The 17393-nt window shown below is 42.2% G+C and overlaps 1 protein-coding gene across 2 annotated transcripts in view; it reads left to right on the top strand.

Annotated features, from left to right (window-relative positions):
* Positions 1-10598: 10598 nt before the first annotated feature.
* SLC2A9 (solute carrier family 2 member 9) overlaps positions 10599-17393 on the top strand; it is an 80172-nt gene continuing 73377 nt past the window's right edge. The window contains exons 1-2 of one of the 2 annotated variants that reach the window (XM_066185459.1): positions 10599-10820; positions 14455-14553. In XM_066185459.1, the coding sequence (XP_066041556.1) occupies positions 10743-10820; positions 14455-14553 (177 nt within the window). In that variant the 5' untranslated portion in view covers positions 10599-10742. Of the gene's footprint in view, positions 10821-14043; positions 14116-14454; positions 14554-17393 lie in introns of those variants that run through there. The other variant, XM_066185460.1, reaches the window with a different exon arrangement.

Here is a 17393-nt window from a genome sequence, read left to right as displayed (position 1 = left end):
TTTTTTTTGCCCGCAACTTCACAGCTTCTGAATTTATGATATGATTGTGTCTTTTATGCATGTTGGATACTATTTCTTTGACAATTTCTTTATTTGACTTCTAGTCACTTGGTAGCAGTGATCAGGCTCAGCCAGAAGCCCAACCTGCCCTTGTGATGAGGCAGGTCTGGGGTTCAGGTGTGAATTGAAGTCACCAAGTCAGGGACAGATACAGCCCCGTCATCAACAGGCAAGTCCACAGTGAAGAGGCAGCTCAGAGTTAATCAGACCCATGGTCAGGGTAAAGGTCTGGATCAGTTATACCTGTCTGAGGACCATTGCTGAGAATGCCCCTTAGTGTGCTCTCCTGAGGGAAGAGGAGGGGAGAACCCACTGCTCTCCTCAGGGCTGGCTTCCATGACCTGCTGAAAATGATAATTGCTAACAGACTTTGATCCCAATATCTTTTGAAATGCAAAGCAGGCACTTCAGCCACCAGCCCTTCTAGTGTTTCATAAGCCTTGGCAACGTAAGGGAGTTTCGTATCTTTATGTTCATGTAATTGAAACTTACTGAGCGTGACAAAGCATTTTTTGGTACCATTTTTTACACTACAACAAAAGACATTTAAATGCCTCTGGAAATCACAGCTAAAGCTTGAGAGAGGAGGGAGGACCTACCTTACTAGCTTTTCTCTTTTATTCCCCAGTTCCTCAAAGTTGGAGATAAACACGTATGTCCAAAAGATGTGGAATTTTACCATATTTACATATTAAGATTTTGCACTACCTTAATTACATAAATTAAGGTAGTGATTCATTGAAGCTTATTTTTGTACTACCTTACCTACCCCTGCTTTTAGAGGTGAATATTTTGATAATATCTCTTAACCTTCAAGAGAATAAATGGTGAACCATTACTTGCCAGGTTTCATGAATCTGAGAACGGGAGAATAATTTGCTACACAAATACGTCTGATTATTTTTAGTCCCTAGATGAAGAAAAATGAAACTTTGAACCTAAAACTATGGCTAGACAAACTAAAAGGGTTTTGTAGCTTGAAGCAAAGCTTCAAGAAAAGTATTGGGGTTATTTAAAATAGCTGGACAGGTTGGATAGGGCAAAGTTTGGTAAAGTTTATTTTCCTAGCTTGATTTCCAGGACTGACTTTCACAAGAAAGTCACATAAGTATATATTTCTACCCTGGACTTGCTCTGCATCCTTTTTAGGCACGTTCAGCCTTGCGAGGAATGCGTGTACTCCAGGCACAAGCAGTGCTTGCTGCTCTCTGGGGACTGCAGCCTTGCAACTCAAGATTTGAGCAAGCTAGTGACTGGCTGAGGTAGCGATGCATGCAAAGGCATTTTGATTCTTCCCTCTCTATAGAGATCAAGAGTGATGTCTAAGGCTTGAAGAAGACATTATATCAATGAAGATGATCCTTGAGTCGGGACACAGAGTTGATCTGTAGGGTTAGCAATTCAAGTAATCTTTCAAAAAGATCACCAGTTCTCTGAAGATTTCATGAGAAGTAGTAAACAATTCCTGAGTGTAATAACACTTCTCAAATGTTGTGCTCTCAGAAATTTTGAAATATTCTTTGATGTTCAACCAAAACGAACTCAGATGCTGGGTACTGTGCCTTCAGGATTGAGTCCAAATTTCCTATCCTAGGAGGGCTTCATTTTGTGGCATCATCCTTCTTCATAACACAAATTACTTTAGAAGTGCTTGTTTTCCACCTGGAGTGAACCTGTACAAAGCAGCAGCTCTGGTCCTACTTCAAGGCATGACCTCACAACATAAAAGCCTTCACTTGTCAATATTTAATTCAACATTTACTAAATGGTACATAGATGTTAGGCTGATTTCCCTGGAAATAACTTTGCAAAGATTTAACTAGCTTTACTCTACACGGAGGGTGATGTTGGAAATAACCCTAACATAATAAAAATGTTAAACTCATGGCTCATAAGATTTTTCCTAAGTGATGACATACCAGACTTGCATGTGTACATAAGAAAAAATGGTTAAAACAACACGAATGGCCAACACAGCAAAGGGTAATTATTAACCACTTTTTCTTGCAAAATAGCTGGACAATACTTTGCTGTAGCTGATCCAAAGAACTGTCATATAAAATCAGCAAAAACTGTTTTAAAATATTCAATATTCTTCTTCTGTTCCTGCCAGATCTGTTTGATCTCCTCGTACAGAAGACTAAGTCTTCGGAACTTTAAGGTTTTTAAGATGAAAGGACTGCTAAATAAAAATGGCCAGTGTCCTGGCTTTTTTCTCAAAACGCTGGTTTTAGCAGTGCAAGAAGCAGTGCATTTCCATCAAGGACATGCAGCCATAAAAAGACACCATATTCCAGTTTTGGTGGTTTGACTAAGTGAGAAGGTAGATATTTGCTCTTTTACTAGCAAAGTATTTATGTATATGGTTAATTTTCCTATGGAATTGGCTTAAATCTAAACTGTATGCTACTCCTTTGCTAGATCAGAATATTTCTGTAGACCCAAAATCGTAGCATCAGTTTGAGCCTGCATTTCCAAAGGGACCTGTCTGCATACAAACCAACTACATCTTTATATGTGAAAGAGTATTACACACATAGTTACAGACACTGTACACTCTCTGGTTATCACATTTTCTTTAACATTAGTGTTTCCAACTTCCTAACAATGAAAAAAGCATCGCAAACATTAAAATTTCACAGCCTTCTGTTTGAATAGCCACTTTGTAAGCTTTTAACACCAGCTTGCTTGTAATATTCTAATTTCTCTGTTTTGTTTATGATTTCTTTCTTGTGTGGTATGTAACAAAGAAATTCTCGGTTTGGTTGTGCTGTTTCTTGGTCGTGTCTTTGTAAGTTGCCCTTGAGATGGTTTCTTTGTATTCTTGCTCAAGATGAAACAGGACAAACTAATAAACCGAATCTATAGCTTGAGAAAACTTGGATCAAAGAGGTAGTTTGTTTAGTCAGAAAGCATTAGTCTTATCATAGAATGAGTTGCTCTTCAATGATCATTGAATTAATGCTTTTTGAACATACGTGTCTAAAGCTTACATAAATATGTAAAACTTGTTTTGTAATGTATCAGTGCTTGCTTTATATCCCTTCTTTCTTATTTTCCTGTCCTTATGCTAATCATGGGACATGCTGAGTAACAAGTCCTTTCCAGTAGTGACAGATGCTACTAGGAAGTAGTTTTAATTTTCATAACCCGATCACCTTGAATTAATTTTAAAGTTGTAAAAGTTTCAGTCAAAATGTAGCTTATTGGAAATGAAAATTGAACATCGACAAGTCTGGAAGGTATCATCTCTCACTTGTAGCTGAGATATAAGATTTGTTTGAAACTCACCTTTCTGCTCCCTCATTCTCACTCTAGAGAATTAATCTTCTATTTTCTTCTAGCCACCATGTTTCACAGAGCTAAAGTACAAGACTGTATTTCCTGTTAATTGTAAGATATTGGATTCCAAGTCTAAAGACACTTTTACATAAAATATGCTAAGAGATCTTAAGGAGAACTTTCCTGTTGCTCAGAAGTGGTGTTAGCATCTTGTAACTGGAGAAGGATGCCTATGTTAAGCTGAAGTAAATCTGATGCTAATATCTTTTGAGAACCTCAGCAAGGTTTATGTAACTGGGTCAGAGGTGATCCGTAGGAGCTGCCAGAACAATCACAACTTGAAAGACAAACCAAGTACCACATGCTCAATAATGCCACTTCCCCCAAAAGAACAAGCCTACTTCAAATCCCAGCCAGAGTTTACAATTTCAGCCAACTCACCTCTGTAAAGCTGCTTCTTTACCTAACATATCTTGGATACCGTAACATCTGCAAATTTAAGAGTAATCCAACTAAATTACCTATCAAGGTCCTTAGAAAAATGCTGATGAGACTTTTAACACACCTTGAATTTTCCAAGAGAGCAATATGTGTCCAAGTAGGGAAAAGTCAAAGCAGATAGCACCTTTTCACAATGGAGTGTTCTTATCTCCCTCAGCTTTGGGATGTAAGGAATTTATAACAAAGTCAGAACTGCTGCACCCTTGTCCTGATCCATATTTCGTTCGATTTTTAAACTAACACTGATATGGAGCTCCTCTCTAGGGCACAAAGCCAGAAGAACAGGCAAGGTAAATCTTCTTATTTAACTACTGAGGTTAATTACTGTACACTGTGTTCTGTACAGTACTGTCCTAGCCTTCTGTAGTCTAGTAACGGGGTGACACCTTGCAAGTACCACACACCATCTCACATACTCAGGTACTGGCCGATGTTAAAAGCTATTTACAGCTCAAGTATTGGCCCAAGACATCACTGTTCAAAGCTATTTATGGCACGTGGAATGCTGTGGGTGTTCCTCAGTATAGTCACTTGTAATCAGGTAAAAGTATAAGAATGCAAGTCCTAGCCTTAGGCGCTTGCATTTCAAATGTCTAATGGTTCAAATTCAGGAAGTAAAGCTTTTTCACGGTTTGTGGCATCTGAAACAAAGACCTCTTGTAGGGTATCAGAGCCATACAAGGCAGTTTGTTTTCTGTTGGGCAAAAAGAGGCATTGCATGAATTCCAGCTGAAGCGTCATACTATTCTTTGTTTTCACTGTTAATTATTTATTACTTCAGAAATGGTATAAATGAGTTAAATCTGGCTTTACATTTAATTCAGTGACTTAGTTGTCCCTATTTTAGAGAAGAAGGCAGCAGCAGCAATTCTGAAGAGGGCTGCTTCTGGACTGCACTGAACTTCACTGGAAGTGAAGAATACTTCAGATCAGTGGTGAGTAGCATCTAGAAATTGGACTTGACACTTTGCAGCAAATTTGACAGTGTTCTCAAGGGATTGACTTGGGGAGGGAAGAATAGATTTATCTTGGTATAAACCAGTGTTTTGAAATTTATAAACAAATAATTTCCTGTGCTAGCCAAGTACTCAGCTTCTATGTAACTAGTCATTAACTCTGAAATGTCTTCCTCTCCTAGTGTAACACATTTCTATGGAAAATAGCTTTAATTTTCACCAGAATTTTTTAGAAGAAAATCTACCAAAACCCAACCACAACCCACAACAGAACACTTCACTTTGAGACAGAAACTCAATTTTTTCACTTCTCAGTATGAGATCAGATTGTGACTTGTATGAAATATTGAAATGCAAATATAATAATTTGTCTTTTAAAAAGGCACTTTAGGATGGTACAGGAAAAAATTATGTGCTTACAGTACAGGTATTTCTGGGAGCTGGGGTGTCTACAGTATTTGAGAATAACTTTTTCTAAATAGTTCAGTATCATAGGAATGCTCTGTGTCTAATTCAAGTCATACCCTATCTGATTCCATCAATGGTATTTTAATACTGGGACTGCTGACATTTTTCATAAACAGGATAGAAAACACTAACTTGTACAGTCTCACTAGAATCAGAATAGATCTAGATTAACAAGACTGCTTGAGAAGAAAATAATCCCTTCAGTTCTTAATGGAGTTCCATAGTACCTATTTTAACCAGGTAGTTATGTCACTTACCAGGATCTAATACATGAACTGTTACTGCTTTGGGGACACAGAAACTCAAAATGTATTCTTCACATTGGATGGTCTAATAAATCAAACTTTTAATTAATCAGTGGTGGATTTCTTCTATATAAGTGTATGTGTGCTTTATAGTACCGGGGCGAGGACCATATAAATTGCAGTGCACACTATAAACCAGGGGCAGAGGCATCTGTCTTGAAGCACAGGCAAGTCCTCAGCTTTCATCTCTTACACTGCAAGAGCAGCTCCATTTTTGAAAGGCACAAGTATTCAGCCACAGAAAACTTTTTCTGTAGCTGAGTACGAAAAAGATAGCAGCACACACTCTATGGAATGAGATGCAAAACTTTTCTCCTCCATGCTCTTTTGTCAGTGTTTCAGTGCTGAATCACCAAATAAAATAAAATAAAATTAAATTAAAAAAAAAAAAAAAAAAAAAAAAACCACAAAAAACCCTATTGGATCTCAGTCTATCATGGACAGTAAGACTTACTGAGTCTGTTTGGGTTATTTTTACACCAGTGTGTTTTCCAAGGCTTTGCCATTCACACCTTACTGTGGCGTTGTCTCACTTTCCTGCTTTTAAAAGAAAGCAAACTATTCTGTGCTACAGTTGAGAGTGGTGTGTCCTGAGGGGTGAAAAGCCCTTTCCATCCCTGAGAGGTCATATTAATTTATAATTACAAGTCAATTTTGTCAGCTGGAGGGTGCTCTTCCACACTTCTCCTGTCCAATAGTAGTGCAATGTTGACACAGACATTATTTTTCTATGGAGACAGTATTATTTTGTACTTGGGAGACAGATAGCGAAGCTGTGCATGCCCATCATGAGGAATTTGTGACAGAAGGATTTTTTATATCACAGATAAACTGCTTGAAGCCTGTTTGTGTTTTGCTTTGGGTGGAGTGACTGAGGGCTTGGTGTTAGTCCACGCTCATCTGATGAAGATGGGAAATGGGCCCTCACTGCCCACTGAGCCTTATGCTCAGGCTGGACAACAATAATTTATCTAGCCCAGGTATTACACACTTCTTAGTCTGGTTTGGTCTTGTTGGGTTTTTTTACATCTGTGTTCTTTAACTCAGTTTTTCTGAGGTGGTCATCTCCTTGGTGATTTCATCATCTAACTTAGCAAATATGGCTCTTTAGAATCTTAGTTCACCTGAACTGCTCCCTTTGCATATTTGCTTTTTCTGAACATGACAGCTTTCCAATAGCTTTTCTTTTTCCTGACTTGCAGTCAGTAAATGAAAGTTGAATGCCCAATAGAAGTTCAAAATTAAACCTGGATTTCAGTAGGTTTATTCATACCTCTCCCAAGTCAGTTAGCTGCGGCAGTCAATGTTCCTTTTGTGTGAACTGCTGAGCCTTCCTTGCCAAGGCCAACAATTCATAGGACTCAGTGTGATTCCATGTCCTACCAGTGAACTCAACCCATACACTGCTAAATGAACTGTTGAATAAGTAGATAAGCAAACTGTAGATGAAAGGGAAGATGCCTCCTGGCCTGACACAAATGAGCTTTTCTTGATTTGTGAGTCGCCTCCTGGCTAACTGTGCAAGCTGTGGAGCAGAAAAATCTAATCCGCTGTGACAAAGAAAAAATAATGAATGAATATTAGCAACTTTACCTGGTACTAGCAATATGAACTTCAGAGGGAGGGAATACTTTTCCACATTCTATTAAAATTTTTCAGTGAGTGGTAAACAACACCATCACAGCAAATATGAGCTTTTCATTCCCCAAAGTGGATCATCACTGCCTTAGATTTTGTCGAACTCTGCAACCTTAAGATCAGGTTTCTGCCTGCTGTAATCATGTCTCTCTTCCCTGCACATGAGTCAGTAAGATGCAAAAAAAAATCAACAAATCCATGCAAGATTTCAGTGACTTCTACTCCATCGCCAGTCCAGATTTCTTATTTTTTGCATCAACTAGAATGTCACTTCTGTATATGGTAACATTCCTTCTGCTACAGTCAAGTTGATATCTTTCAAAAGTAAAAGAGGGTTTCCTGAAATATAGGAAGGGTAGCTCAATCTTAACATTTATGCTGATGGTGTATTGCTAACAATTAAACTTTCCAGACACAACAGACATATCTTAAAATGTTTTAAAGATGTTCTGAAAAAAATTCAGCCACATAAGAGTAAGTTCAGTGAGGGAAGGCAGACACAAGTTATCCCAGCTAGTGACTTGCTTTGAGGTTATGTCTCCTTAGATGCTTAGCAGATTGTTTCCAACTTTGTTGTTTCTGTTTCCATACTATGACCCATAAGCTCTTTATCTTGTCAGCTCTTAAATTCCAGTTTGATGATGCTTTGTTTGTGCTCTGTCAGAGCCTTCATTAATTTAATTATCTACATTATCCATATATGAAATCTCTATGGGATGTGGGAGCTTCAGTGAACAGGTCACGATATTATTTTTCATACACTTGTTAAATGTGGCATGGGACAGGAGAACTGTTTGATGAGACTAAGCCTCTCTCCTAAAAAGTGAAATACATTTCCATGAAAGTCCTTTTTGAAGAACAATTTAGCAGGGATTCACTAAGGCCCCTTGAAGCAGAGGAAAAAGACATTGTTTGCAGGTGGTTAGTATTGACTGCACTGGTATGTAGAGAGGGAAGAAGGTAACTTTTCTGGCTTTAGTGCTTCTAGGATGCTGTTACATCTCTGGTTTCTCTTACTTAAGAGCTCAGACTGATTGCTTGGAACCATCTGATATAATGGCCCCAGTACTGCCAATATCTCATAGAAGTGATTTCGTCCTAAAAATTTCTTCTAAGTGTGATGGCCTCAACAATCCAGTGTACTGCTTCATCAGACTGCCTGATACTCCCCACATCTCATTGCTCACTGTCTTGTAGACTCCTGTCTGGAAGACAACTTCTATTCAGGACTGGATCTATTATTATCATAATGGCCACGTAAGCAAAAATCTTAAAATGCGTTGTCATCTCAAGATGTTGAAGCAGAAGACAGTGATCCATATTCCAGATTAACTGAACAAACTGGTGGACTGCCCAAGATCATACAATGAAGCACATGTAAATATCAGATCCTCTCTGAAACACCAGTTTAGTTTCTTAATAAACTAAGATTAAAATGCCCTTTACCGCTATTTAAGTACATATGGAGATGTACAGGCAAGAAATTTGCTTGACAAAAAAGTAAATAAATGGACTCCTCCTTCGCAAATGTGCAATGACCTAGCTGGAATAAGGTCTAATAATAATTGGAATCACAACAACAATTAATCCAAATGCCCTGGCTGGAACTCAGCCATAGCAATGTAGTTCCACCTGACTGACTAAACTTCTTTTGTAGCTGCAGTGGGTCTGATGTGCCTCCTCTAATAGTGACAGCATGTCTACCTAAAAGCCTGTATCTTTTTACCCTCCTGAACAGTAGCGCAACTTTCCCTCTTTTCTTCCTCAGCTATTATTTAACAACATTACAGAATGGAGAGCAAACAGCAAAGCAACGACATGACGAAAGAAAATAATGCAGTAAAGAAAAAAGTGGTGAGTAAATTCCTCAAGTCTTCTGTCAAGGCATTTGTTTGTTATTTAGAGAGTGGAGGCAGAAAATAATTACAAAATAGTTGCAAAATAATTGTTTGGATCCTATATGAATACTTATTCTTCTTTTTTTTCTTTTTTTTTTTTTTGAGTAGCATATGTTTAGTTTCTGTAACTAACCAACAGTGATTGGAAAGGGTCAAAAACTACGAGTGTGTTAAGGTGATAAATTTTGTACATATTAATCACATGTAGCCATGGTATTTGAGTATGAACTGAACTACTTGCACTGCTATTCAATATGAAACAAAACAAAACGCAGGTGTCTGATTTATCCCAAATAGACTCTATACATCCCAGGGCTTGGTTCTCCTAACTTGACTCTTTTACTGCTTGTGACAATTCAAAGAGATCATAAATGTTGTCCAGATCTTCTGTCAACATGCACAATAATAGTGCTCATTAATGAGTAGCATCTGGCTTTCTATTCATACACTGGTCATCTTTATCTGAGATAAAAGATATGACACTCCAAAATTGCAGCAGCATAAACTGCTTTGCAGCCTTCATTGTTCAATGGCATTACTTACTATGTCTTTGAGAGCTCTGAGCTAGTTTTGAGGTATGTAACATATCAGAAGTGAAAACAGCTCAGATTTTACACCAATATCAGCTACAGTCACTTGGGGAGAATTCCCAGATGCACTTAATACTCATCATTGCCAACTAGAAGGTGTCATTTAACTCTTAGCAGTTCAAAATTCCGTGTTTTCAAGTAGGTACCTTCAGATATAATAGCTGAAAGCTTTTATCTTCCCCAGGCGGCATGTCTAATCCCCATCCTTAACACAGCGGTAGTGTGGCGTGTCGGATCTAAACCTCCGAGGTTGTGGAAACATCCTTAACATCTTAATTGGCTACAAGTCTTGTGGTACCTTCACTCTCCAGCCTCGTCAACACGGGAAAAGTCTTCCCCACCTTAATCTAGAGTCCTGCTCACAGAAAGGCTGCCCAGGTCTGCAGTCGGGACGGCGGCAGGGGCTCCTGTAAGCCGCGGTCCCCCAGCCCCAGTGCCTCTCGGCGGCGGGGCCGCGATGGACACCGAGTCGTGACATTCCCCTGCCCTACCTGAACTGCTGGGTAAATCCCCGCGGAGGGACGGGGCCCGTCGGGCAGCGCCCCGCCGGGCGGCGGGCGGGCACATTCTCCTAAGTTGTGTGCGAGCACACACAGAAGTGAGCTCGTGTTCCCTCCCCATCGCTCGAGTCCTGCCCGCAGCCCCGGGCACCGGCTCTGCCCCCTCCCGGGAGCCGCGTCCTCCCGCGGCTGGCGCTGCGCGGGGCAAGGGGCAGGGACAGCGGGAGGGGCAGGGGCAGGGACAGGGACAGGATCAGGGACGGGGATAGGAGCAGAGGCAGGAGCAGGGACAGCAGGAGGGGCAGGAGCAGGGACAGGGACAGGAGCAGGGACAGGAGCAGGAACAGCAGGAGGGGCAGGAGCAGGGGCAGGGACAGGGACAGGAGCAGGGACAGCAGGAGGGGCAGGGGCAGGAGCAGGGACAGGAACAGAGACAGGGGCAGGGCCGCCGCGCCCCCGGACACCCCCGCACGCCGCCGCCCCCCGCGGCCGCGCCCCCGCTGCCCCCGGAGATGCGCGGCCGTTGTTCGCGAACGGCGGCGGCATGGACGGAGCGGCGGAGCCCGAGGCGGACTCGCTGGTGAAGCGGGGAGCGGGGGGCGGCGGCCGCGCCCGCCGGGGCGTAAGTAGTGCGGGGCAGCTCTCCGTGCTGCGGGAATGCCCGCAGCCCTTACCGCGGAGCGGGAGCGGCGAGCCCGGCGGAGCGGGCGGGGAAGCTCGGCCTGCGCTGCCCACGCCTCGGGGAGGATTAACGGGGGAGGGGGTGATTCCGACCCTCTCTGGCGTGGTGGGGAGGGTGGTGCACGGAGGCTGCAGCAGCCGGGGGAACAGCCGGGGGCTTCCCCGAGAGCCAGGCGGAGCTCAGGTGGCACAGTCCTTCCCAGCTCGGGAAGTTGTTGGTGCCGGCGCAGGGGAGGCCGGTGGTGGGCAGAGCTCAGATCACCGCAGCCACCGAGCCGGGACCCGGAGGAGAGGCGGGGGCCAGCGCGGGGCCGGTGTGTGCCCGGCCGGGGAGCGCAGCCGCCGTCGCGGGTGAAGCGCCGGACGGCGAGAGTAGAGCAAGGCGAGAGCGCTGCTGCTGCCTCCTCGCTTCTCCCCAGGACCACCCGTATTGCCAAGCTCTCAGGGCAAGGGCAGTGCCAGGGAGAGAGGGGCGGAGGTTTCCATTCACCGCCCGCAGCCCCGAGGGCAGAGCTGCCGGAGGGCGCCGGGTCCGCGGGCACCTGCCAGGAGCGCCTGGCCCGGGCAGGACCGGCTCTCAGTAAGAGTATCCCCAGTATGGTGCTCCAGAGTCCAGCTTTCCTGTGTCAATTAGCTGTATCTATTTAAAAAGATTAAACTTCCGCATGCAAGCATGCAATGTTTACCACTAACAATTGTGTTTCGTTTTAGTCTGAGGAGGGGGCTATAACTAACCAAACATACTCTAAACTGTGTTTTGAAAACCGAAGTGCAAACTCAAATGCAAATTGTCATGCTATAATTTTAAAAAAAGAGATAATTTGAGACTCATGGTAGCCAGCACAAAATTTTATGGCATACTGAACAAGGACTGGAGTTGAGAAAAGCATCTGCAGACCCCGTGCCCTGGGATCTGTGATTAGACCAAAAATTTGGGCTTTCACAAGTAAGCAGTCCTCGGGTATCTACAGGTCTTTGTTGTGAACTGACATGCAGCTTTCCTGACTGAACGCTTATTGCTGTGGTGACGGTCACATGTTCCTGCCCTTGGGCTGACAGCAACGATGCATGAGCACACGCATGGCCCTGAAGCCAAGCGATACCTGTGAAGGAGGCGTGGTTGCCTTCTTGTTTCCTGGACATTTAAAAAGACACTGTGGATTGTGTTTATCTTTCCTTCACTTTTACTGATGTTGCCACAGGGTAAATAGTTTTTTGAGCAACAGTTTGATTTTTTTTTTTTTTCATTCTTGCTACATTGTGCTTTTGTCTTTATCTGGTGTTGCTGAAGCCTGAGCAAATATTTAAAATAGTGAGTGAGGAGGAGACAGGTCATGGAGAAGTTGAAATTCATGTTCCAAGCTCCAAAACCTCTGAATTGAGGGAGCCTGTGGTTTTCTGCAGCAGCCTGTACCTGAATACTTGAAAACTTCATGGTATTTGAATAAGTTTCTAAACCTACCTATTACAATTTGAGGTTTTCTAAGCACTTCTGTGACTTGCCCTGCATTATCTTCCACTTAGCCTCATGTGCATATAATTTGCCTGTACTGAAAATTTTGTACATTCATTGACATTTTTTATAACCATTAGGCTATAAGTTCCAAAAAATTTTGCTTGTAGGATTTTTCTGATGTGTCCGATGTTGTTGGAGTAGACCCCTTTAGAAATATTGCACCAAGATTACTGCCTTACACTTGGGACCTCACACTTATTGTTTGTGAACCCTTTGGCAGCAGCCAAGGAGACCACCAGAAATAACTCCCCCAGCATCTTTCATTCAGAGTAGTAGCAATTTCTTCTAAGCGCAGTAATGCTTGTGCATAGCAGAGAAATAATAAGCACCCAATATGAGGCGTTATCATCATAAATTAAATAAAGCCTTATGTCAAGTTTCTACATTTTGTTGACAAAGTAATGGTGCAAACTCTGTGTGTGTGTGTGTGGCAGGCTCATTTTAAGAAGCTGGCTAATAATAATAAATTGTGTTTGGCTTATGTAATGATCTCAACGGGATATATTTCTTACACAAGTCTTTTCGCTCCCCGCACACTTCCTCCTGACCTGACCAAAACCAGGCTGGTTAATGAACTGTGTAATCTCTTAAAAGGTTCCCACATCATGTGGAAGAAGTTAAAAACACTCAGCTGCCCTACAGGGTGCATTTTGGACACTCGGGGTTGGCAGCTACAAGTGTGGCAGACCCCACATGTGCTGGGCTGTACACTGTGCTCCCCATCCTGGCACCTGGGTATCTCATCCCTTCTCCAGAGGTCACAGAGTCTATGCCAACAGTGTGGCACAGGAGCTCTGGCACATGCCAATAGCCATGGTGTGTTCACCTGCTCTGCTGTGCCCTCAAGGCTGGTGGAGTTGGTTCCAGTCCACTGCCACTGCCATGTGCCAGTTACACAAACCTCCTTCATGCCCAGGACCTGCATTTTCCAAAGAGAACACACAACTTTGTGCAGTTGACAGAAGGTGTGCACTCATTAACCTGCTGTAGTGTGGTGAGTGATATAACTGAAGCTGAGTTTCTTAGGCCTGCTTAAGCAGACCTCCCTCGTTTTGAAAGGATTGAGGCTTCAGTGAGTGAGGAGGCTGGGCATAAATAGCAGTGAACTGTGCCTGAAATTCTATATTCTTATCATAGCTGGTTTTTAAATTAAAAACACATTAAAAATACATCCGTTTTTCACACATTCAGAGTTATCTTTCATTATCTACACAATGACATTTGCAATTGACCAGCCACCAAAATAACTTCAATGTCTCTTGGGAATGGCTGGGAATGGTCTCTTCTGCCACATTTCTAATCCATCAGAAGAAGTGAATGGCAGAAAGTAATACTGGGGAAGAGGGAAAGGAATGTAAAAGCAAAATCTCGCAAATCAAAGCAGTTCTGCCTTTTATTCTATAGCTGATGTGGAATCAGAAATTGTAGAGTTGGGCTAAAAAGACAAGAGTATGAGGAGGATGAGGGGAGGAGAACTGAGGACAGAGAAGTACAACTGGGAAAGAGAACACTGCAGAGTGTATGGCAACAAGTTACTGTTGGAAACTTGCATTCGGATTACAAAACCTAGTTTGCAGGCATCATTTTAATATTTTGGTCACAATTTCATTAATCATTATGGCAGGTGTGTACGGGGACACAATATCTCATGAGTTTTTATCCAAGTCAGATTTACCCACAGACCTGTTGTACACATATATGCTGTACCTTACTTCACTATGTTAGTGATATACTGTCAACAATTTCCTTTGCTGAGATGTATGCTTCCCCAGCACTTTACTTTTTGGTGTGGGAGCTGGCAGAATGCTTGCAGCAGAATTCTGTGAGATTGAAAGAAGTTCAAATGTTGACTTATGCCTCCATAGATGTTAAGCAACATGCTGTCACTTCAAATGTAATGTTTCTCATATTGAACAGGGGAAGGTGTTTCAGGCTGTTATTCTGCAGCAAGGACATCTGCCTGCAGGAGCTATGCAAGATAGCTAAGGAACGTGGAAAATCTGTGATACATTAATTTTGAGTGTATTAGCAATGGCTGCATCTTTTCCTTGTTTTTCAGAATTGGTCTGGGAGTCTTATTTTAGCCTCCTTAACTGGTGCTTTTGGATCGTCTTTTCTTTATGGTTACAATCTGTCGGTGGTGAACGCTCCCGCGGGGGTAAGTGACTGACTGAAGCGGAATTTAATATCAGTAGAGGGCAGCCTTGTCCAACTATTGTGCTCCTCAGCATCCTGCCTTTATAGTCCTCCTGATTACATAGTAGAAGGGATTAAATCCCGCACAGTAACGTTCCTTTGCCCAAAACCTTCTGCTTCCTGAGAGGTTTTCACACGAGTTCAGTAACTGCCAGAGAGCTAAATGCTGCTGTTGAGGTGAATGGGTGCGCATGGTTTGCTTCTCATTCTCCCAGATCCAGGCTAGTCCTGAATCTCCTTGCACACTTTCATGTGATAAAATATTTTTAATATCTGACTGGTGAGTATTCAGTAGCTGCATGCACATGTTCAGCAACTTCCAGAGTCATTCAACTCCAGAGGGTTGCACATTTCATTCCCTTAGTACTGATATTATAGATAATGCTTCTGGTTTCCTCTTAAATAATGGGCCTCCTCTTTTGGGTTTTGTTGTGATCCCTTGTTTGGTTCTGAATTCTAAACTTCTGCATTGACCATCTATGAATTGCAATATGTGGGATAGATTTGATGAATTGAGTACTGTGAAAACAATATACAAAATTTCTGGGGATTTCATTAAAATATCAGTTACTGCAAATAGAAATCTGAACATTTTGTTTTTACACTGGCTGTCTAGACACCCTCAACTCAATCAAGCACAGTAGGAAGCAATTCAGTGAAGTTGCAAGCAACATTATTTTGAAAAGTAGCAAGTAAATATTGTGAATTAACTGTGGAAATTCCATCTCAAAATAGTTCCTTTCCAAAGCTAAGCTCCTCCTTTTATGAAAATCTCCTACTAAAATATGTGGCTAGATTTCCACCTAAACATGTTTTTCATGTTAAAGCTGGATGCAATATTTATGCAAATAATGAAAGAAACATTTTTAAAATTTATTTGGTAAACTGTTGACCCAAAGGAGTAGGAAGAGACTCAGCCTATAGAAATTTTCAGTTGCTTGCTTTATAACTTCTGGGAATTTTCTTCAATTTCCTGGTGTTTTATATACTGGTAATTCAAGATTGGATAAATTCAATGTTAACATGACATGTCCAGGCATTACTTCACCTTGCCGTCATCAGGGGATAAACATGGCTTAGAAAAAATCAGCAAGAAGCTGTAATTCTGTGAGCAATGGTATTGATTGTCCTGATGGAAAAATCCTTCCTGCACTGCCTTGGGGCTGTCAACAGAGCAGTGAGAATGAGCCAATTTCTAAACTTCTAAGTGCCATTTAAAAAATGGACTGTCCTGGTAGTTAAAGCTTTCCTGTCACTTTCTGCAGGAGTAAGGGAAAGAAAGGATGACGGGATGTGCCCCTTGGCAGCAATCAGGAACTTCTCTTTGAATCATGCAATAGATTACAGTGGTGTGGGTGAGGAGGTTGAAGATGCAACCCCGCGACAAATGCTAAATTCCAGGTTCTGTACTTAATAACACTGCCAGGATTGTCTGGTTTTGCTTGAAATCTTTAGTGTGGCTTTTGGGCTGAAACTGAGCACTTTGCTGATGGCTTTGGTCATACCATTACAGGTATGCATGAAGTCTCCCCTGGTGTTTCAGCGTTTGATCGAGAAATTTGTCTTTCTCTTATTCATGTTAAGCCATACATTAGCTAGGGCTAAGGAGCAGTCCTATGATAAGTTGCGTAGTTCAAGAATAAATTACCACTCTGTCCTCTGGCTCTTTCTCTAGCTCTAGGATTAATGTATGCCATCCATTTGCCTACAACAGACCACTTTTCTGTCCCTGCCCCTGGAGCTGCAGTGACCAGGTTGAAAGGAGGAGCATAGGCTGAGGTCATAGCCCTGGTGGGGAACAGTGAGCCATATCAAAGCTGTGCTTCTTGCAGCACAAGAAAAAGAACTTTTGCCCCCTCTGTTTTCTCCTGTATGTTACTAAATCAGTCTACTGCAAAGTGACCCTTTGGGAATAGTGATATGGGATGACTGAGAAACACCAAAGCAAAGCATCTTGGAGCTGTAGATAAAGGCAGCCTTTTAAGAGGTTGTACTGGGAGTGCAGTAATTCCTATAAATTATAAACTTGGTAGGATGAATAACTTCTTGTGGTGACATGCAGCTTACAGCTAACATTGTCAGAATGTTCTTCTCTCTGTAGTATGCTGGGTATCTTCTGCCCCTGTTTACTTCAGTACAATTCCTCTTGATGCTGAAGCCCTCCAGCCTTAGAGATGGACTTTATAGTCCTTTGAGAAGTAGTGAAGAAAGGCTTGATAATGACAATTGATTAAACACAGAATGTTTCCAGAATCCTCAAACTGAGCGTGCCAGCAGGATGTCAGCAGGAGCTGACGGAGTGAAGGAAGTTAATTTAAGACTGAAGTGTTGAAGAACTATTTGTAAATTCTTGTGCCCATTTTCTTTCAGTGCCCCAAATTGTGTCAGCTCACCAAGCCACAGGGGAATTCTCCTGTAGTTCTCACTGGTGGGTTTCACTTCAGGTCATCTCATGAGTAAGAGTTGGTCAAACTTCCTGATTGTTGCAAGGGAGAAATAAGCTGCACATACTCTGTTCGGAGCTGAGATTTCTTCCCACTCAGTTTCCTGTAGTTCTGTGGGAAAGAGCATGGCCCATCACTGGTATGATTCCCTGTGAAACCCAGAATTACAAGTTTCCATGGGTTTGTTCAAAGAGTTACCAGAATTTATTAAAAACGTATGGGAGCATTTGGCAGTAGGAAGACAAAAGACTTAATTGAAAACAAGATGAAGCTGTCTTTTTCTGAGCTGAATTTCTAGAGTTCATTTCATGGACTGATTGTGGGCAATGCCTGTGAAACAATGATGTGCTTTGTGCTC

The sequence above is a fragment of the Chamaea fasciata genome, unplaced genomic scaffold (genome assembly GCF_029207755.1).
Source record: "Chamaea fasciata isolate MVZ Bird 193981 ecotype frontalis unplaced genomic scaffold, bChaFas1.0.hap1 SCAF_6, whole genome shotgun sequence".
NCBI classification, from domain to species: Eukaryota; Metazoa; Chordata; class Aves; order Passeriformes; family Sylviidae; genus Chamaea; species Chamaea fasciata.
Note: the sequence above shows the minus strand (reverse complement) of the source record. Positions and strands in the feature narration are given on the sequence as shown.